Source organism: Acomys russatus, chromosome 24 (assembly GCF_903995435.1).
Source record: "Acomys russatus chromosome 24, mAcoRus1.1, whole genome shotgun sequence".
Classification (NCBI taxonomy): domain Eukaryota; kingdom Metazoa; phylum Chordata; class Mammalia; order Rodentia; family Muridae; genus Acomys; species Acomys russatus.
This window is the reverse complement of record NC_067160.1, coordinates 10363253-10386617: the sequence shown is the minus strand read 5'-3', so window position 1 is coordinate 10386617 and position 23365 is coordinate 10363253. Positions and strand designations below refer to the sequence as shown.

Here is a 23365-nt window from a genome sequence, read left to right as displayed (position 1 = left end):
CTGTCCTTCAGAAACAAAACCAATGCACCCTTTACTAGTGATTTACAATAACAATTAAATAACATTCATTTTATTGAGGTTTTTATGAAAGAAGTAAGAAAACAATCCTCTGTGATAGCTATAAAACGACAAGAGAAAATGCTGAGTTTTTGAAACAAAGCGAACATCCTATAATCTCTGCCCTCCCTTGGGCCACATATGGCCATGGTGCTGTTTTCAATTAAAAGGCTTGCTTACAAGAAAACTAAAGATCCGCCCCCCCCCAAAAAAAGCAAGACTACTAGTGGGACTTGGGATGAAAAGCATGCTTTTTAAAAAGTGGAGTGATTATTTTCAATTATACCACATTCTATGAAATGCTTTTTTTTTTTTTTTTAAGGAAAAAGCTTCCATTACATCTTGCACAGCATAGAAAAAGCTCTTTGATCTGTGAATAGGCCAATCGAAGCACAAGTCACGTGATTCCCATCCTCCCTGTCAGAGCAGCAATCAGTAATCAAAATGGAAAGTACAAGTCAGGCTAGGCATGAAATCTTACTTTTTCATCATCTTCTGTAAACGGAGCTCCCTCCGGAATCTTGTTTATCGCTTGGGCCACACCAATAATCTCACCGTCACTGTTCCGGATGGGCATGCACAAGAGTGATTTTGTCTTGTATCCAGTTAGCTTGTCAATTTCATCATTGAATCTTCGGTCCTAAAAATAAGACAGAGAAAGCATTCATTGCAAGGGCACGGCAAGGGGGGGGGTGAAGAGGAGAGCATGTCACAGGGAAAGCTCCCTGCTCCCCCAGATTTTATTCTCAATAATGGACTTGATTTTGTGTTTAAACCACCAATGGAAGATAAATGATAAATTATCACCATAATTGTGAGTCAGGCAACTGAAAAGGAAAGAGACCAGTGCCCTAATGGAACTTCATTGTGTTCTACTTAACATGTATTTCATAATGATAATGATATGAAATGTTATATGCAAAAGCAATGTATCAAGTATGTAGGAACCCTCTAAAACATTCAGGAAAGAAGTACTTTATTTTGGATTAAAATTATTCTGAAAAAAATCTATGCATTCATTTTGATATTTCAAAAGTATTTCCAAAAAGGAATTGGGGGCCGGCTGGGGGGGGGGTGAATAAAAAGAATGCCAGCTAAAATATGTGGGATAAATAGTTGAGTTGAGTAATATCTTTTGTCAGCTACCAGTAAAACAATGGTCATAAGCAAGGGTCACCAATGATGGCTGAAGGATGTTGTGCAGGATATTTACATGATCTTCAATGGCCACCCTAAAATATTTATTAATGATAAAGATAATAAGTGTTCTATAATGGGGAGATCTCGAAGATTCTACCTTAGAAAAGTAATTAAATTTAGCATGACCATGATCATCAAACTAATATTATATTCAGACCTGACACCTTGGGAAGGACACACATCCCTAAGAACACGGGGTCTTCATGTCAAATTATAGCAGGAATCACCATTTAGGAAAAGAAATCTAAGAAACAGGAGCTGAAGAGATGTGTGCCTGTAGTCTCACTGCTGAAGAGGGAGAGACTGGTCCCTGGAGAGACACCTGATGTTGAGATTGACCTCTGACCTACACACGCACATACACATAGGAACAGGGACACACCCAGGCACATATACATGAATGTGCACAAACACATACATACACTCATAGAAAGAGGAGACAGAGGAGGAAGGGGAAAGGGAGGAAAGAGGGAGAGAGAGAGAGAGAGAGAGAGAGAGAGAGAGAGAGAGAGAGAGAGAGAGAGAAGAGAGAAGACAGAGGAGAGAAGAGAGAGCAATTATTCCATCAGAAACCTGGTCTGGACTCTTCAAATACTATCTGCAGTACAAGCAAAGCCATGGGAGCTGTAAGAGGCCTGAAATGCTGAGAAAGTGTGCAGCTCTTCACTGGATGTACTGGGGAGGAAGTTGAGCAAGGTTAGAGCACAGCCTCCAGAGATGTGCTGCTGCTGGGATGTTGCTATTGCTGATCTATTGCTATTTCTGTTTCTATTGCTATTGGGAGAGCTACTTAGGAGAGCATCTTTAATTTCAAGTTACACACGCTAGGATATCTGGGAGGGTGGATATCAAATGCTTTCTAAGCGTTCATAAAGAAGCAGGAAATAATGATGACAGAAGAGATGAATGGAGGGGAGGAAAGGGCTTATTTCAGCTTATCCTCTCAGGTCGCACGCCATCGTGGATGGAAGTCAGGGCAGGAACCTGGAGGCAGGAACCCGGAGGCAGGAACCCGGAGGCAGGAACTGAAGCAGAGGCCAAGAAGGACTATTGCTTTACTGCCTTGCTCATCCTATGCTCTTTGCACCCAGGGTCACCTGCGCAGGGATGGCCATGTCCACAATGACCTGGGCCTCCCACATCAGTCATTAATCAAGATAATACCTCCATAGGCTTGTCTCCAGGTCAATCTTAGCAAAGTCATTCCTCTATTTAAGATTCCCCCTTTTCTAGATACGCCTAGGTCTGGTCAAGCTGACAAAACCAACCAGCACACGCAGGAACCGACACACATTGGCTCTCTGACTGGGTATGTGGCATCTCCAACGTCAAAGTGAGCACAAAGGCAAACTTTGAGAAGCACACCTGTCTGTGCTAATTTTACGAAAATTCACTAAGGAGCATCTATGTGTCAGGGTGTGGCCTAGGAGGTACACAGCTGAAGCGACGGTGACCCCTTTTCTCACAGCTTTGCCAGCTAACAGGACAGGCAGACAGCATGCATGCATCCTCGGCCACTGTGACAAGTGACACTGAAGAAAAGGATGCACTTCATGAGAGGAGGCAAAGAGAAATGGAAAGAACTTCCTGAGCAGCTAGAACCCTGCCTTTGAAAGTGCTGAAGCGGGAAAAAAATTAACTGAGTCCAGAGACTTCAGGGTCGGGGGTGGAAGGTGGGGTACAGGGGGTGTAGAGACAATAACAGACAGAGCCTGGATCCAACGGTGCCAAGTCTTACAGGTTAAGCAGGGGAGTTCTCTTTAACTCCAGGTGGAACAGAAGACCAAGGAAGACCTTGGAGCAGCAAGAATGCCTCGCTTCGCTCAGTAACATTTAGTATTCGCTGAAGTCAGCTTGCCAGTTTATTTGTTCTCAACCCTAAATCAAATATAAGGCCTCGAGCAGCAGAAACTCTGTCTCTCTTATTTACTTCATCTTGGCACATTGTAAAGACTCAATAATATTTTTCAAATAGTTTTTAAGTGTACTACGGCTGCACAAAATATTTTTTAAAAAAAAGTTAAGACTCTAAGGCACTACCTTTTACTCTTTGGCATATCCTTAGAGAGTTTTGGACATATACCAAAGCTACATGTGTACAACTTCGATTGTGAAAATAAGGAACAGGATGTCATGTGACTGGTGGTCAATGGAAAAATGAACAAGGTAACTGTGACCTCGTGACATGATACATCCCATAACAACACCATGCATTGCTTTGAATAAACTAGAGCTGCTTGTGTCAATAGGAACAAAACTAAAAACATGGCAGTAGTGGCTGCCTCAGCTGTGACAAGAACTTGCTGTTCTCACAGAGACCTGGGTTCAATTCTCAGCACCTACATACTGGCTCACACCAGCTGTGACTCCAGATCCAGGGGATTCCATGCTCTCTTCTGACCTTCATAGGCACCTTTCACATATGTGGTGCACATACATACATACATACATACACACACACATACATACATACATGTATACATATATACAGGCAAAACACACATAAAATGAGTAAATCTAATAAAAAAAACCTTTTAAAACATAATGCTAATGAAAATGAGCAAGCTGCAATCTAATGGCACGTGTATAAAATAGCAAATGTTTAATGACGACCTGTGTATCATTTACAGATTCACACATGAAGCAAAGCTGTAAGTATTCGTGAGGATAATAAACTTCAAATGTGTGCTGCGGTCATCCAAAGAGAAGGGAGGAAACAGCAACAGAGAGGTTACACAAGAGACTTCAGCTCACAGTTTGACTTCTTTACAAAACCAACTGAGAAGTGAGCTAATGATTCTCTGGAGAGGGCCTGGCCTCTGGGGACATAAGGAGGCTGGACTATGTTGACACGGACATCCTCTGGGAAGTCTTGGCCTTGTCTCAGCCTTCCTGGAGACTCAGCAACCTTAGGACATGTGGGCATGCACCTGTCATGCAGTCTTTGGGCTGGTTCCCAGGCTAGCCCTCTCTGTCACACTGGTGAGAAAATTGTCAAGGGTTTTTACTCATGAGCCTGCATCTACTTCATAACTTAGTGTGGGTTTTCTTTTCCTTTTTTTATTGTTCTATTTTTACATTACATTATATATCATATCATGAATAATATTTATATAATATATTTTATATAATTCATCACATATATTATATAATATATTTTATAATTACACAATGATATTTAATATTATTTATTACTTCCTTTTTTCTATTAAGATTATCAGGACATTTTGTCTTTTTGTTTTATTATTGTATTTTTAATGTCACTATTTTATTTTTAATTAGGATGCAACTTAAGAGGATTTTGTGGCATTTTCTTTTATGTTTATTTTATGTGCTTGAGTGTTTTTCCTGCATGTGTGTCTGTGTACCATGTGCATACAGTGCCTGCAAAGCTCAGAACATGGGTTCAGATCACCTGGAACTGGCATTACAGACACCTGTGAGTTGCTATGTAGGTGCTAGTAATTGAACCTAGGTCCTCGGCAAAGAGCTGTTGGTGCTCTCAACCACTGAGCCATCTTTCCAGCCCTGATTTTGCGGCATTGGAGTCCTCCTTGTCTGCCTGTCTCAGTCTCACTCTCCACTCTCAAATCGCTGGGTCTTGTACAAACCACTCCCTTGTCCTGAGAGAGCATGCCACAAAGCCACCCAGTCTGGTGAGCCTTTGACACTCTTGCAGTTGACCTTTGCTGGGCTCTGCTAGTTCATCCACCAGGACATGGCATTGCAAAGCTGCTGGCCCACAGTGGAAGCTCTGACTGTGCCCCTCTTTGCCGCTGGGTTGCTGTACGATTCAGCTGAGCATAAGAGAAAACACCAAGCCAGTTCCACGGCTGAGACGGACCTTTTCTCCTAATATTAAAAGTTTAGCCTTTGAGGCAAAATTTGACAACAGTTGTATTCAGACATTTTTGGGACTGAATTCCATATTGTGATGGGTTAATGGCATCGTCTCCCAGACTCTGTTAAGAGTCACAGTGCAAGTAGACATAGTAGGCAAGCGTTTCCCGTTTGTTTACATTTCTCTTAAGGAGATTTAATTTTATTACTACAATATATTACCAAATAGCTCCTCTATTTGTGCTGGTAATGAAGGGCAAAGGGAAAGCCTGTTAACTCATGAGTATAACTTTGCAGAAGCTTAGGCCATGTTTAACGTTTAGAAAGAGCTATGTCCAGATACATTGGTGAGCGTCGACGCCATCTCCCAGAGAAAGTGTTGTCGAGAGACTTGCTATTGTTTACAACACTGAGTCCTAAATCCAGAGAGGAAGACTTTGTAAGATGTGAACACAGACAAGTTCTGTTTAGGGGGAAAGTCCTCCTTGTGGGTCAGTCACAATATTACAAATGCTTGGGGCTGAAGAGAAGGCTCAGTCACTAAGAGCACCTGCTGCTCTTGCAGAGGACCAGCTCCAGCATCCCCACGGTCAGCCCATCGGGGACCCCAATTCCAGGAGATGCAGCTTCTCTTTCTGACCTCTGAGGGCACCAGGCACATGGGGTACACATGTGTACGTAAAATACTGATACACCTACAATCAAATAATAAATCTCATTTTTAAGCATTATAAGTCTTGAACCGAGGCTTAATCTTCACATTAATTTTTTACTTCTCTAAACTGAAGGCATGAAAATACTAAACATTACCATGTTTCCACTGTGAGAACATCTAAAATGAAATTGTATCTTATGAAAATATATTTAACTAAATACTATGTAATAAAAATGCTCACGTGTATGAAAAGTCTATGAAGCAAATATAGTACAATGTTAAGATCATAAAGATGGACCTATTCTTTAAATATTTAACTTTATTTTTTTTAATTAAGATCATTATTAAAAATTAGAAACTTTTTGGATCTGACACAGAACTGGGTGACTGGTAGAAAGTTTTGGGATAAAATCTGAAGATGCTCTGTTTAAAGAAAGGATGAGGGAGTTACAAAGATGTAAGCAGGGCAATTAGAAGGTAAGGCAACAGCACTTCTTGCGGGGAGTTGGTTGGAGAGGAGAAAAATTTGCAAATATTGAGCCTTTGGAAATGACATTCCCTGGCATGGAGGGGACAAATATGAAGTCTAAGTATGAAGAGAACAAAGAAAGTCGCTAAACCGGGGCTGGAGAGATGGCTCAGTGGTTAAGAGCACTGTCTGCTCTTCCAGAGGTCATGAGTTCAATTCCCAGCAACCACATGGTGGCTCACAACCATCTATAATGTGATCTGATGTCCTCCTCTGCCTGCAGATGTACATGCAGGCAGAGCTCTGTATACATAATAATAAATAAATAAATAAAATCTTAAAAAAAAAAAAAAAGAAAGAAAGAAAGTCGCTAAACCAACTTACTGAGCAAGGTTGCCCGCATTTTCTGGTGCCTACATTAGAGGTTTTCTTCTCTGACTTCAAGTGAGAAAGTTTTCCAAACGGCCAGTGCCTGCCTTTCATCCCAAACTGAACGAGTCAATACTAAACATTTCCATTTTTAATCTCCCATTCCAACTGCATATGAGAATTATCAGATAACCAAGAGTGCGACCAAAAAGTGCGTTGACGGGGAAATCATAAAGAGTGAAGGGAAACGGAGAGTGAGTGCTGTGTTGTCCCGGAGCTGCACATCTGTGGAGTGGATTGTGACGAACTGGACCTGAAATCCTACCTGGACCAGTTCTGGCTTGTCTGCACTGACTTCTGTGCCTTTGACCTTTGTGACAACCTGCAGCCCTGCAGAACGCTCCCTTTGCCACCGAAGTCCAACCACCAGGCCTGCGCCAAACCCATCTCTAAAGTGCTCTCAGTCCCCGCAGCATAGTAGACATGGGGATTGGTGCTTTGTTTTGGGTGGGTTTTGTCTCGTTGGTTTCTTTTTTTTTTTTAATGCTTGTTTTAATCGTCATATTTTTGTCTTTACTGTTTTTGTTTCTGTTCTGTTTTGTTTTATCTGAGGGAGAAAGAACACAAAGTTGTGTGGGGAGGATCTGGGAGGAGTTTGGGGAAAATATAATCAATATATTGTGTTAGAAATATTTTAATAAAAAATTCAAAGCAAAACAAGTTGGGTGTCTCCCAAAGAATGACAGCTGAAGTTGACTCTGGCTTCTACAGCCATGCACACACAGAATATTTATCCTAAAAAGATGGATAGTGGAGAGAGAGAGAGAGAGAGACAGAGAGAGAGAGAGAGAGAGAGAGAGAGAGAGAGAGAGAGAGAATACTAGAGTGTTTTAGGAAGGTGGGTGGTGGTGTGACTAAGTCTTCATTTTTCAGAAGACTGCTTTGGCTGCATTTACAGAATGAATTGGAAGAGACTTGGTAACATATGGTGGTAGAAAATGGACTGAGTTGAAACGCATTCAGAACATAGAATCACTAGGATTTAAGTGAGTTGGTGAAAGTGGAAAAGATAAAGAACACAAAACCTCCTCCCACCCCGTGTTTCCTTGTTTCTTGTTCAGGCATTTAAGGTGGCTAAGTGGGGAGAGTCACCAAGTGAGAACAGGTGCCAAGGTCATCTACACGATGGGGATTTCTCTGAAGTGTGCGCATGGGGTGCATGCGCGTGCATGTGTGTGCGTGCGCGTGCACATGGTAAGAATGAGAACGTCGCCTAATAACTTATCACCCGAAGCTCTCTAGAAATCAGCAACATTTCACAAACAGCCAGATATGGAGGAAGCAGGATCAGCACCAAGGTAGCCCAAGCCCCACGACCTTGAGCTTATTTGCTCAAGGAAAGCTGAACAGGAACCTAGCAAATGCTTCTAGGTCCCTGGTGCAGCATCACCAGGGGAATGGTACTCATTTATATCCATCTCCCCGAGGACAGTGGACCGGGAGCTGATCTATCACAGGCAAACCTATTAACTCCAGGCAAAGGCTCCTGTAATAAGGTTGTTAAAACCTGGGATGAGCTTCTTAGGATTGTGGTAGCCTCTTCTTGCTTCAAGGATGTTCAGACCATTAATATTTTTCCTATCAAGCATTTTAAGCCTTAACTCCTCTTCATAAGCAGAGAGTTCTAAGTGCCTTTGGGGCAGACTCACTTTTTTTTTTTTTTTTTAATGTGATGAGGCTCAGCTAAGATTTCTAACATTTAAAAAGACAAAGTCAAAAGGCCAAAGTCATTTCTTTTTCCTCTTCAGCAAAATAATCGAACCGTACCCCTGCCTAAAACCCTATGATTCGATAGACGTGTGACTTAAGGTCTTCTGCACGCTCTTCAGTTCAGCCTGATGCCACAGAACAGCCACAAAATAGGCACCTACTCTCAAGATCCATTTGGGTTGTGGAAAAGCAACCTCGCAACCTGAGTTCTTCATGTCCTTGAGAAGAAGCCATAGTCACCATGTCTGAGTAACCCCACCAGCCCCCAGAGGCTGTATTCACCACGTCTGAGTACCCCCACCAGCCCCCAGAGGCTGTATTCACCATGTCTGAGTACCCCCACCAGCCCCCAGAGGCTGTATTCACCATGTCTGAGTACCCCCACCAGCCCCCAGAGGCTGTATTCACCATGTCTGAGTACCCCCACCAGCCCCCAGAGGCTGTATTCACCATGTCTGAGTACCCCCACCAGCCCCCAGAGGCTGTATTCACCATGTCTGAGTACCCCCACCAGCCCCCAGAGGCTGTATTCACCATGTCTGAGTACCCCCACCAGCCCCCAGAGGCTGTATTCATCACATCTGCATACACCCCCAGCCCCCAGAACACGTTTTTAAGAGCACATAAAAAGGCTGTTACAGCTTGAAGAGGGAGTGCTCACATGTGCTGAATGCTTGGTCTCTACCTGGTCCTGCCGTTTTGGAGAAACTTTAGCACAGTGGTTCTCAACCTTCCTAGTGCCGCAACCCTTTAATATGGTTCCTCATGTTGTGGTGACCTCCAACCATAAAATTATTCTCATTGCTACTTCATAACTGCACTTTTGTTGCTACTATGAATTGTGATGTAAATGCCTGTGTTTTCCAATGGTCTTAGGTGACCCCACAGGTCGAGAACCACTGCTTTAGAAGGTACGGTCTATTTGGAAGAAGTGGACTACCAGGGCCATGGCTTTGAAGGTTAGCCTTGACCTGCAGTCCTCTTCTGTCCTCCTTTCTGAAACCTTGTGGTCACAAAGCCTGGCTCCTGTCCCACATGCTCCAGCCACTAAGATCACTGACCACACCACAGGCCCAGAATCCACAGAGCCAAAGACTCACCTGTAAACTGTGGCTATTCCAGCATAAACCTTCCCTCCTTTTAAGTTGCTTTGTCAGATATTTTGTCGTAGAGGAGAGAAAAGAAACAAATGCAATGGCTTAAAGCCAAAGATCATCCAATCCCAGCTTCCATTTTCTGAGAGAAAGCATCCAAGGCTTCCCTCGGCTAGGACTGAGTCAGGCAGGTCTCAGCCTCATGGCACAGGTGAGATGCTTAAGACCCCCTCTCTGTCTCTATGTAAGACCCCCTCTCTGTCTCTATGTAAGACCCCCTCTCTGTCTCTATGTAAGACCCCCTTTCTATCTCTATGTAAGCACTGGGTCCCTGCCCTCAGCACTTTACAGGAACATTTTCTGTGCTCATCACTAAGCCAGTCTTAACCACCACGTCTTCTGTAAGGATGATTTTATGAGCAACACTCGCAATGCCACATTACAGTCCTTCAAACCCAAAATGCTCAAACCTGTCAAATCTAACATCCACGTGATGGTAGTTACGCAGCTGAGGAAGCCTGTAATTACAAAGCACTTTACTAATTCCAGGGAGCTTTCAGCTGGACTTGACTCTAAAGGACCGTGCCCATTCAGGATAGCACATGCATGCATCTGCATTTCCTCACTCTGTGGATACGCTCATGTGGGCATAGCAAGAGAACAGCCCTGGCCACTTGTGTGACAGTGACTCAGGAAAACTGCACCCACAGAGCTTCCTGCAGAACTTGCAAGCAACTCCAGTGTCTCTCATGATACCTTTGAACCTCACCAGACGTGAGGACCACGCTTACTCCCACATTTCCACTATACTGTTTTTCAAATGCTTTATGGAGTTGTGGCATAGAGAAGGCTAACAGAAACACAGAGTATAAAATAATACACGGAAACAACAGGCAATAGCTCACCGACTCTCTAGGAATCCAAAGAAAATTGCTTTTATTGGTTCATCAATTAGTAAGTAGTCATTTAATTTAGTTCACAAAGGCATCCCTGTGCTGGCTAGTTATATGTCAACTTGACACAAGCTATAGTCATCTGAGGGAAGGGATCCTCAATTGAGAAAACGCCTCTATGCGACTGAGAGTGTAGGGCAGTGGTTCTCAACTTGTGGGCTGCGGCCCCTTTAGGGGTCACAAATCAAATAACTGACATGTCAGAGGTTTCCATTATAATTCATAACAGCACCAAAATTACAGTTATGAAGTAGTAACAAAATAATTTATGGTTTGGGGGTAGAGGCGGCATCATCACAAAATGATGAACAGTATTAAAGGTTCAGAGCATTAGGAAGGCTGAGAACCACTCCTGTAGGTCATTTTCTTAATTAGTGATTTATCGGGGAGGAGGGCCCAGCCTATGGGGGTGAGGCCATCCCCCGGATGGTGGTTCCAAGTTCTAAAAGAAAGCAGGCTGAGCAAGCCATGACCAGCAATACAGTAAGCATCACCCCTCCCCGGCCTCTGCATCAGCTCCTGCCTCCAGAATCCCTGGCATGTCTGAGTTCCTGTCCTGACTTCCTTCAGTGATGAACTGTGATGTGGACGCATAAGCCAAACAAACATTTTCCTCCCCAAGTTGCTTTTGGTCATAGTGATTCATCACAGCAGTAGTGACCCTAACAAGACAATCTCGTTACCATGGTAACTTATCACTGGACACTCATGTTCAGAAGATGCCTGAGAGACAAAACTCTATACATTTTTTGGTTAGCTTTTAATGATTTGAAATGTTCTATTCTGTCTTTCTCTATAGAAAGAGCAACTAACTTGTGAATTGATGAAAGGTTTGAGATTTTACCACATAAAAACAAAGGCATCGCATGCAGTAACTTGATAGCTAGTGCCTTGTGCCTCCCAATTCGATTCTTGCTGAGGAAAGTACAAAAGTCATCAGTATTGTCCTTAGTGTGTACGCATGGTGTATTATCAAAACTGCTTCACGATTTGAGGAGCTTTGGTCTGACTCAGGAACACGATTAACGTGGGGCAGTCTGCGTATGTCAAGGTCAGCTCCAGCCAGGAAACACAAAATCAGCCATCTTTTATTTAAGCCTTCCAAATTGAATTAGAGGTTAGTGGACTCCATAAAAACTTTTACTACGAGGGTTTGGAGCACTCACAGTTGTCACATGCCATTGGGAGACTTCACTCTCTTCAGCTCTGTCGAGTCTGTCGCTGTTTCTCTGTCCTCCTGCTCTGCGCGGGCATTTCCTTATGATCCTGCCCTGTTGTCATTTATTATCTATCTTTCTCACACTTATTGTATCTCAGAGGCAGAAACAGTGTGAAAATGGAAGAACCACCGCACAGATGAAAACAAGGTGCAGGTAAGGTCATAAGCAGAAAAACAATAAAAGCTTACGCTGACTTAATGGGTGCCACGGCTAGCTACATTGAAACATTGTCCGTGTGCAGATGCATTATAGAGTTAAATGCCACCCTGAACTGCGGTGTTGAGTGTCTGTGAAGAGGCTGGTCCCTGAAGGAGAACTACAGCTAGAAAGGCCAGGAGGCCTGCAGATGTAACAAGGAAATGGTTGTCACAAGGCTGTGGTTCAGACACTGGACAGTCAGGGACCGAGAGACGTGGGTGGGGGAGCAAAGGCAAGACAGCAAAGTACGGAATGCCAGCATGGGCCAGGAGGATTGGTATTATCCACTGGTTAAGACCCCAAAAGGGGCCAGGCGGTGGTGGCGCAGGCCTTTAATCCCAGCACTCGGGAGGCAGAGGCAGTTGGATCCTTGTGAGTTCAGGCCAGCCTGGTCTACAATGTGAGTCCAGGACAGCCAAGGCCAAACAGAGAAACCCTGTCTCGAAAAACAAAAAAAACAAAAACAAAAGCAAAAGCAAAAAAGACCTCAAAAGGGACCATTCCAACAAGGCATTTGAAAACCCTTTTTACTATATAGTTCATGAAAGAACCTGGAAAATGGACCCCAAAGGGATCTGATTTGTAAACTGCTATGGTAGTAAACTCCTGATATTTCCCACATTCGTACCAAATCACTATAATTGTCAGCATCTTCTATTTAATTTCTAAGTTTTATTGTAACTATGTAGAAGTTGTTATTAGTGTTTTAACAAAAAGTCATTTATTTAAAGTATGCTTTTCAATTCTTTGCAACATTTTTAACTATAACTTAAAGTAAAATGTATTTTTAAAAATATTTTCAATCATTGTTTCTTATTGAACAACATAAAAATCAAGACCTTTGATATCAACATGGATTTCAAAACAACAATAATTGTAATAGTGAAAACTATTTTAAAATGGAAAAATTAGCAGACTACAAAGGCACACGTAGTGTGTGTGTGTCTGTCTGTGTGTGTGTGTGTGTGTGTGTACACGCACGTGCCACAGCACATCTGTGGAAGTCAGAGGACAACCAGCAGAATTCCATTCTCTCCTATTACTGCACAGGTTCCTGGGGTCCAGGTCAGGCCTTCAGCTCGCTGGCGAGCACCCCTGCTCTCTCCGGCCCACACTTCATTATTCACGTTCAGTGTAGGGAAGTTGCCCACATTTACGCACTGGCGCTGATGATGTAAAACACACATAGAGAAGAGCCAGCTAACTAGTAACAATCACTTTCAAGTTTTCTACTCTTCAATTCATTAGTTTCATTTCTAAGGATTTCTAATAAGAGAAATTTAATAATACCAGAATGTTCAGTGAGAAGCCGATTATAGTATGCTGAACTCATACTGCCATATAAAGCCATGGGTTATTATTTCACATATTATAAGTGATTGTTTATTATGACATGAGAAAAGTTATGTTCTAAAAAGGTAGTTTATAAAATGGTTAAGTGAACGGTTTTCTGCAGATGAGGGTAGCCATCCAGGACAGGATTATAGCTCCAACCTGTCATCCAAAGAGAGAGGACATTATGTCACTGGATGGTAAGATATACCAGGTGACAGCTGTTGAGAAGGAGATGGGTCAGTCCTAATAAATAACATAAACATTAAAATTACACACTACTGCACTCTGTAGTTTAGAAGGATATGAGTGGGTCTAAGCTGGCCTAAAACTAAATGACTCTGTTAGTCTTTTTAAGCTGTCATCATTCTAAAAACAAAACTCTTTATTATAAAAATTAGGCCCGATTGAAACTCTGCACAGAATACTGAAGGAGTTTGGTGGTATTGTCTGGAAAATAACCCAGCAAGCAGAGTGGAAAGATAGCCCAGTTGGGCAATGTCCTAATATGTCAAATGGCTCTTTCAGTTCAGACGAATTCTGGCTTCAGTGTTAAACATCACAGCCTCTCTCATAACAAAGCACCCTGATTCTTTAAAAAAAAAAAAAAAAAAAAAAAAAAAAGCTGGAAACTGAAAATCAGCAGTGGCTAACATTTGTTCTAAAAAGAAGAAGAAAAACTACTATAATTTGAACTTGTTGATGTAAGTCTGGATGCTAATGGCACAAACAAGCCCTGAGAGCCTGAGTGAGAAACGACCAGGTACCGAGCACTGTGAAGGAGACGGAGAAGCAGCTTGACACCACTTCCCCCTCCTGGGTGGATCCTGAGGACCAGGGCACATCCCTGCATCCATGAATCCTTTCTTTCTCAGACTCATGTCTCCTTGAAGGAGGTTACAACACTCCAAGTTCTCTGAGAGAGACAGTAGGTGATGCACAAATCTACAAGTGTCTTTCTTGTGACGATGATGCCAAAATTCCAAAAGCATCCAGTTGACAAGAAGAGCCCTACAAGAGTAGGAGGCACTGTCTGCGGCCTTCTCAAAAGAGGACCTGATATATTTCAAATAAGAGTGGATTGCTCTCCATCACATATTGTCATTATCAACTTAGAATACCTATCTAGACCTAAAAACATCATAACCCCTAAACAATTAAGCTTCATTGTAAAACTAAGCTACCTGGTCTTCAACTCCCTCAGAGACTTGAGAAGGAGTAAACTTGATTATCTGAGTATGCCAGGAGTGCAGGTTAGTAGCTTTCCAAATAAAAAGATGACAGAGACAGTTTTCTACCTGAACAGCCACCCAAAACTCTCTATAACATTGAAGCATCATCTTCAACCTTCTGACCCAATATATCTATCTGACAGACATATTTGTGAGGCAGGAACTATTGAGGACTTGCTTACCCTGAAATTTAAATGCACCAAGATAGGAAAGATGTCTTCTTCAAGACTGTCAAATACAAATAGCCAAAACACTAAGACTGTAACACTTATATAATTCCTGATTGTGTCACGATTCTTCTTGCCATAGGTAATCTATTGTATATATGTGTAATAATATAAATGTATATGTACAGTACTTGGGAGGTAAAGGCAAGTGGATTCCTGTGAGTTCAAGGACAGCCTGGTCTACAAAGTGAGTCTAGGACAGCCAAGGCTACACAGAAGGACCTTGTCTCAAAAAAAACCAAAGGGAAAAACCCACAAAAATAAAATAATTTTTTAAAAAAAGGAAAGAAAATGAAAAAATAAAAATAAAAAGGTATAGGTGTGAGAAATGTAATCATTTTCTCCCAAGTTAAAAAAATAAAGTGTTTGGGACTAGCAAAAAAACAAACAAAACAAACAAACAAACAAACAAACAAACAAAAAACACTAAGTCTATTCTCCTGAAAAAAAAAATGGAAAGTTTCTCAACAAACATTTCTAACGGCTGTGAATTGGTTGCAGATAAAGGCTAAAGAGATTGTTCCAACAGTGGGAAAATAGTATGATGTCCAAGCTGGTTTTGTTCACACCGCCCCAAAAGGCACTCTTATACGATACAGTGCTGAACTAAGGCACATCACTGAAAAGTTGTGTAAAAGTTTTACCAAAAACCTAAACTTTAAAAAATTATGGAAGATTCTAATACTATGATCAAGCAAGGCACTGCATGGCTTTTCCTGGGGAGTTATAAACAAGCATCTATTGACTTGAGATGCTGCACTTGCAACAGACCAGAGTGAGGATTCCCACTAAGTCTAGCTAAGTGAACCAGTAAGTTCAACTGGGGTTACTTATGGGAGCAGGGGTGGGGAGTTACCTGTGGAGTGTGGACTACTCGAAGGTAACTATGCCATCAAAGAAAATGTCTCCCACCATCCCCTACAACCATTAGCTGACTATATATCCTCAGAGGCAATGGCCTCACATACCCACCTCTGACTACCTAACACCTACACTGCCTAGTGAGCAAGCCCCATCCTGAGTGCCTGAGGTACTGCCTCAGGGGAATGTTAGTGATTTGAATCTTGAGAGGTCTGTGTAAGTGATCACACTTGCTCTGGTCTCAAGACGGATCATTCCTGGAGAACAGAGTTCCACAGCAGGAGGATGTGAGAGTTTGACAAACTTCCAAACACAATGCCCCAAGGTCATGCTTTTTTTTGTTTGTTTGTTTGTTCTGTGTTGTTTTGTTTTGTTTTTTTCAAGGCAGGGTTTCTCTGTGTAGCCTTGGCTGTTCTGGACTCATTTTGTAGACCAGGCTGGCCTCCAACTCATAGAGATCTGCCTGCCTCTCTCTGTCTCCTGAGTGCTGGGATTACAGGCGCGCGCCACCCTGCCATGGTCACACTTTTTAGTTGTGTAGGTGATACACGATCAGAAGTTAGATGCCACACTAGTGTAGCACCCACATATCAAAACACTCGTAGATTTTGATGAACATGGGCTTATTAACTAATTTAATATGTTTGATAAACAATAGAATATGTCAATCAGCTAAAGGACAATAGCCACACTGCTTTGCTGCAGGGACTTAAGGAGACTTTAAAAATGCCACATAGAGCAGCATAAATGAACAAGTTCTGAAACTGAGTATTTCAGTGATAGTTGTGGTGTGATCATTTTTAGTGTAATTTAGTGTGAGTGGAGGTAGCCAAGGCTGTCCTACAGAGAATTCTTTAAGCAAGCTGTCTTTGGGAACATTTCTTTGCCATGGGGGAAGCTTACATAAGAACTCATCTGAGCATCTTGATGAAACACTCCCCTTTAAAATACAGTCTTAAAATAAAATAAAATAAAATAAAATAAAATACAGTCTTGCCTTTGAAGTTTTCATTTATAGTACTTCTATATCTTCAAAAATATCGTGTGTGTGTGTGTGTGTGTGTGTGTGTGTGTGTGTGTGTGTGTGTGTCCAGTGTGGATATATGTACAGGCCAAAAGTTGACTTCAGGATGCTTTTTCTCAGTCACTTCTCTGCCTTGCATTTTGAGACTTTGTCTCTTACTGTGATGGTTTGAATGAGAATGGCCCCATAGGCTCATTATTTGACTACTTAGTCACCAGGCATTGGCCCTATTTGAGAAGGAGGACCCGGAGGTGTGGCCTTGTTAGAGGAAGTGTGTCACTGTGTTACTGAGGGTAGGCTTTGTGGTTTCAAAAACTCACACCAGGACTAGTCTCTCTCTCTCTCCCTATCTCTCCCTATCTCTCTCTCTCTCTCTCTCTCTCTCTCTCTCTCTCTCTCTCTCTCTCTCTCTCTCTCTCTCTCTCTCTCACACACACACACACACACACACACACACACACACAGTGCAAAAGTCTTTGATTCTGCTTTAGTGTCTCTCTCCATGCTGCCATTCTCCCTGCCATAATGAAAATAGACTGAGCCTCTGAAACTGTAAGCAAACCCCCAACTAAATGCATCCTTTTATAGATTCGCCTTAGTCATAGCATCTTGTCACAGCAATAGAACCATAACTATGGCACTTAGTGAACCAGAAGTTCACTGCTTCGGATGGACTGTGCCCCTTCCCCACCCCACAGAATCTGCTGCCCTCAGGGGCTGCAATTACAGATGTGTACTTCTGTGTCCAGCTTTTTTGTGGTATCTGAACTCTGGTCCTCAATCCTATACAAAAGTATTTTGCCCACTGTGCCGTCTCTCTATTCCCTCCATTATATTTTTAAACAGGTCAGAAAATGGGAGGGTGGGTGGCTGGGCATGGCAGTGTATACCTTTAATTACAGCACTCAGAGGGTGCCTGGGCATGGTAGTGTATACCTTTAATTCCAGCACTCAGAAGGCAAAGGCAGGTGATTTTTGTGAATCTGAGGTCACCCTGATCTATACAGTAAGTCCCAGGCCAGAGTTATATGGTGAGATGCTGTCTCAATAATTATTTTAAGGGGTAAAAAGATTAAAAACAAAATCAGAAAATAATACTCTACTTTTCCCAAGCTAGGTTTTTGTTTGTTTGTTTTTTGGTTTGGTTTGGTCTGGTTTGGTTTGATTTGGTTTGGTTTGGTCTTGATTTTTTGAGACAGAGTTTCTCTCTGTAACTGCCCTGGCTGTCCTGGACCTCACTTTGTAGAAAAAGGTGACCTCGAACTCACAGAAATTGGACTTTCTCTGCCTCCTAAATGCTGGCATTAAAGGTGTGCACCACCACTCCCCCACCTAAAGCTGGTTTAAGCATTAATGTTACCATGTATTTTTGAGAAGTCTTTTTGTATGCTCCTAAGTCCAGGATTTTATGTGTTGAAGTATTGTAACTTGTGAGTAAATTATGCTAATGGTGTCAACACCACTGAGGGAAATGGATGGTTGCCTGCTTTGATGATGGGGAAAATGCAAAGTAGCACTCCAGTGGAATGTGGTGATGTAAAGCTGCGAGTGATGGCTAGCTTAGCTTTCCCAAGATCCCAAATTCAGTCCCCAGAATTACCTCAAGTAAAAACAAATAGCATAAATAGTGCACAATGGAAAAACCATTTTCAAGAAACTATATTAGCAATACTTTTAAAATATTTAAATCTTGAGAACTACAATAGCAATTAGCTCAGCAAGATATGCCCAATGGTGCAATAATGACACTAGCACCTTCACGGCAACTAATAGCTGAGTGGTTGGACTTAATAGGATCGAACTCCTGCCTGGCACTGTAAACCTAGCTAAGAACCAGTGGCTGAAGAGACCAGAGACCCTAGAGGAGACTCTACTATTACCATTCTTCTAAGCCGATGTAGTCCCTAACTACCTTCTAAATACATAGTCTAATGTCCATAGATTAATGCAGCTCTTGCCCCACCTCAAAGACTGTTCCTTTCACAATAGACAGAGGTTATTACAGAGTACTGGGCCAAGTGCAGAGGATGGGGTGAAGTGTCCATCTAACACCCCCTTACACCCAAGGCTTAGGAAGCATCACAGAAGAGAGGCAGAAAGAGTGTAAGGATCACAACTAGGGGTACTGGATCAGGACAGCCATCCACACTGTGGTTGCCTGAACAAGACCTTCGCAAGGACATACCAGTCAAATTCCTATGGGTGAGGGATCTTGAAATGAAGGAATTATCTAATGAATTATTGGAGTGTGTCCCATACAAAAGGAAGAGGCAGGAAAACTGGACTCACACACCGCCATTTCAAGATCAGTAACTTAATCATATCTTCACATTTTCCCTTGTTATAATCAGTAATAAATTTCTAGGTTCTGAAGACATATTTGCCTAGGATTGATCCAGGCAAACCATAAGACATTTGCGAAATGTTGATAGCAACATTATTCAACACATCAAAACATCTATAAATAATTTTAAAATCTCCAAAAGTAGAATTACAAAGTGAAATACGTAGTTTCTAAAAACAAACATTTTTCAACAGCAAAAAATGATTGTTACATATTTTAACATGAATTAATCTAATAAACACAATATTGGGTAGAAAAGACATAGATGGACATAGCTGAAGTAATTCCATTTAGACCAGTGGTTCTCAACTTTCCCAGCACTGCATCCTTTAGTACAGCTTCTCATATTGTGGTGACCCCTAACTATAAAATAATCCTGTTGCTACTTCATAACTGTAATTTTGCTACCGTTATGAGCTGTAATGTAAATATCTGTGTTTTCTTACATGACACCTATTAAAGGGTCTTTCATCCCCAAAAGGGGTTGTGACATACAGGTTGAAAATTATTGGTTTAGATGAAGCAGGCAAAGTGAGATTTCATGTGAGATAGAAAAACATACATAGGTAACAAAGCCATAATGGGGAAAGGTAAATAGATAAGACTCCACACGGTATTAACAGATAGGGTTATGGAGAGGACGGCTCTGTGTAGGAACTGCATGGGTTTTAATCTGAAACGCCTAGAATTGTATCCATGTTCTTATTCTTTGTACTGTGCAGGTATATTTTGTTTACTCTCTTGGTTGGTTACATAGCACAGTTTGCACTTCGTAGAAGGCAGTAAATACAATGGAGACAAAAGGGATGTCTAAAGCTCTTGTTGGTACCAATGTGTCTGGTACTCATTTTGCCTTGGTTATAATCTGCAAAATTCTAAGAGGCATGTTTTACACACACACATGGGCTGTAATCTGCAGAGTTCTAGGAGGGGTGTTGTAGACACACACATAGGCTATAATCTGCAGAGTTTTAAGAGGTGTGTTTTACACACACACATAGACTATAATCTGCAGAGTTCTAGGATCTGTGTTGTAGACGCATACATGGGCTGTGATCTGTAGAGTTCTAGGAGGGGTGTTATAGACACACACACACACATACACACACACACACACACACGGGCTGTGATCTGCAGAGTTCTAGGAGGGGTGTTATAGACACACACATGGGCTGTGATCTGCAGTAGGAACTCCATGACTAAACCACTAAACTCCATAGAAGTACTGATACAAAACGTGGATGAACTCAGAGAATGTCACACTTGAATTTTTTTACTTTCTTACTCCTTTACTTGGACAGACATTGCTGTTTATCATAGCATTACTTTTGTTCCTTACAGTTCTCTGGCTTTTATCTGAGTAATTTTTTATAACTTTGATACAAATGTCTGATATGTAATTTTAAGTTTAATTTAGCCAATAAATACAGATTGGCATACAGACTGACACAAAGTGATCAGACACTTAAAATATGCAGTATTATATTCTTTCTCTAAAGAAAGTACGTGGAGCACTACTCTTTAGATGGATAAAACCTACTAATTATTTTCATACAACTTTTTTCAAAAGCAATAGAAGCCAACATTTATTTTTAAGTCTACATTGAGGGTTTTCCAGTGTTTCTATAATACTTTTATAAAAGATGCCATTGTTAATGTATCAAAGAGTTTAATTTTCCTTTTGGGGTGTTGCTTGTCTAGTCTCATGCCTGCTGAAGGGACTGAGACAGAAGAGTCATGGATTTGAGGCCAGCCTGGGTTGCCTTATTTCTTTGTCACTGATGGGAATGCACAGATGAAACCAGGTGAGAAGAGCCAGCTGGGTTAGACAGAAGGAACTGGGCTTGTGGCAAAACCTATGTGACCCCAAGAAGGCCCCTGAGGAAATTACATCTACATCCAGACTGGGAACTGAAGCTGCTCTGCGTGCATGGGCTCCAAAAGCAACATGAAGTCTGGAGAGCCACATTTACACTGGTGACAATCCTCGGGGCTGCCAGGAAGCTACTGACAGTAGATGACAAGGACCCATGGCTCAGAGGGAGCTTGATGAGCAAGATGAAGCTGGATTAAGTCCTGGGCCTGAGAACTGGGCGTTGCTTGAAGAGGTGGCTGCGGACCCTGGGCAGGTCTTGTAGCTGCGTCCTGCCAAGTGCGTGTACCTTGCCTGAGTGTTCGTCTGCCAGTATTGTATCAAATCACAAGCTCTTGGCTAATAGTGTCCTTTACTGCCCCTCTGAACTTTTGAAAGAACATTCACTCCTACCTGTTTTCAAGATGGAGGTGGCTGCAGGGGATGTGTGACGAGGAAGACTGTCAAGGAAGCTGGGGTGGGGCAGGAGCCAGTGATGATAAGGAAGAGGATTAAAGCCCAACAGAGGTCCACCCTCAGCTGCAATTGTCTAGTTTCCCAGTTGGCTAATAAAACAGGATTAATAAGAGACCTGCTGTTGAACTAGCTACCATGAAGGACAGACAGTATCAGCATCTGTCTCTATTTTATTACATGAGGTTGGACGTGGACTACCTCTTGTTACCACTCTGATTGGCCTTTTTATGGTTTGGAGCTTCATTTAATAGCAATGTTGGCAGTGGCCAGAGCACACAATTCTGATTCTATAGTAACCCAGATGGGAAGAGGCCACACTTTAGGCTCCAGCACCTGAGTTAGCACCTTGGCTTGACCACTGGCAGTTTCTCTCAGCTTTGGGGTTTTCTTTGGGTATGAAATGGAGTCACTAATGCCCACTGCACATGGCTTTTGTGAATACTGCATGTGTATAAGTTCCTGGCACGCATACCTGGTTACCTGGTAGGCTTGGAGAAATGAAAACTTTGATCCCTATTTTCAGAGGGGTCATTAAATCCCATAATGACTTCACTTCATTTGCAAGTTAAACTCATCGCAAGCCTCATTTGGTCCGTGTTCTCAAGGCTAACTCACCATACGTAGTGCTGGGCAGTTGGTAGGATGCTTATGTCTCCTGTGTCTCTGTTGACCTTGAAGCTGATGGCTGAAGACTGGAAGCCCAGTCATGGACTGTATGCTGTTACAAAACCTGAAGATGGCATTTCTCCTCAGCGCTAGTTTTAGTGCCAGAAGCCTCTGGGGCTTTTTGTTTTGTTTATGGTCGAGATGGTCAGATATGTGTGTATACTTTTACAACACACACAAATACACACACACACATACATATATATACACACACATACATACATACATGTGCACACACACATACATACACACAGGAGAGAGAGAGGGAGAGACAGAGAGACAGAGAGATACAGAGAAGGGGATGAGTGTGTGTATGCCCAGTTCCTGGCTAACCCAGATGGCTCGTCTTGCCTGGCTTCACCTGTGCACTCAAACCAGTGACAAAGAAGCAATGCAGCCCAGGCTGGCCTCAAACTCACCTCTCCCACCTCAGACCCTTCAGCGTGTCCTAACAACTTCAGCACTAGCAGCAAAGTGCTCACTTGTGTCCCCATCAGAGACCTGAGCCCTGGTCTCTAGTGTCACAGCCAGAGATGCTAGCCACCATACTAGTGAGGATGACTCATTCTATTTTTTTCTAGTAAGTAATTAGTTATGTTATGTGATGCTGAAGGAAAAAAATATAATTGTTTTCTAATGGAAAAAAGAGATGTAATATGAATAAATTAATAAAAAAGATTTTAAAAAAAGAAGCAAGCAAATAATATAAAATAGGAATTAGACATTAAAAACTGTCCCTTTCCCAACTGGGCGTGGTGGTGCACGCCTTTAATCGCAGCATTACAGGAGGCAGAAGCAGGCTAATCTCTGTGAGTTTGAGAACTGCCTAGTGTCCAAGGCAAATCCACGACAGGCAAGGCTACACAGAAAAACCCTGCCTCAAAAACAAACAAACAACAAAAACCCACAACTAACAAACAAACAAAAAGCACCTGTCCCTTTCCCAAAACATGTCCCAACAGGTTACTTTTCATTATGAATTCTGTAAGAGTTCCCCATATGTTATTTGTGGGGATGCTAGCTCTCACCCAAGAAATAACTTAGTATTATTGTTTCAGCAGATTACTGTCCACAACAATTGACATAACACATGACTAAGATAACAAATGACTCTAAAATATATCAACGGCAGCCAAACAGCAAAGAGCCGCTGGGCCCATAAGTTGCAGTGATGGCTATGACTGTAATGGCTACTTACAAGACATCTATGCCTTTCAAAAGGCTTCACTGTAAGGAAATTTCTTGTGTGGTTGGTGTGTGTGTGTGTGTGTGTGTGAGAGAGAGAGAGAGAGAGAGAGAGAGAGAGAGAGAGTGCTTCAGGCTTTTTGAGCCAAGGCAAATTTCCACCCTTCAATCTCCAGTGGATACATGCAGTGGCAAGAAGAGAATACCTCTAGCTCTGCCTTGAGAAGTCTCTTATCTATAGAATTCTGTAGGGTTAACAGTTCCAGCGATGCAAACAGATTCCCTCATAGCTTGTGTTGGTGCTCACCAGTTGTGATGAAAAAAACAAATGCCTTTTGTA

General features: G+C 42.2%; 1 protein-coding gene across 1 annotated transcript in view; it reads right to left on the bottom strand.

The window, feature by feature from the left end:
- Nucleotides 1-473: 473 nt before the first annotated feature.
- The window catches only part of LOC127206867 (dual 3',5'-cyclic-AMP and -GMP phosphodiesterase 11A), a 47085-nt gene continuing 24193 nt past the window's right edge, over nt 474-23365 (bottom strand). The window contains exon 2 of the mRNA XM_051166159.1: nt 474-697. Within this exon, the coding sequence (XP_051022116.1) occupies nt 521-697 (177 nt within the window). The 3' untranslated portion in view covers nt 474-520. The remainder of the gene's footprint in view (nt 698-23365) is intronic.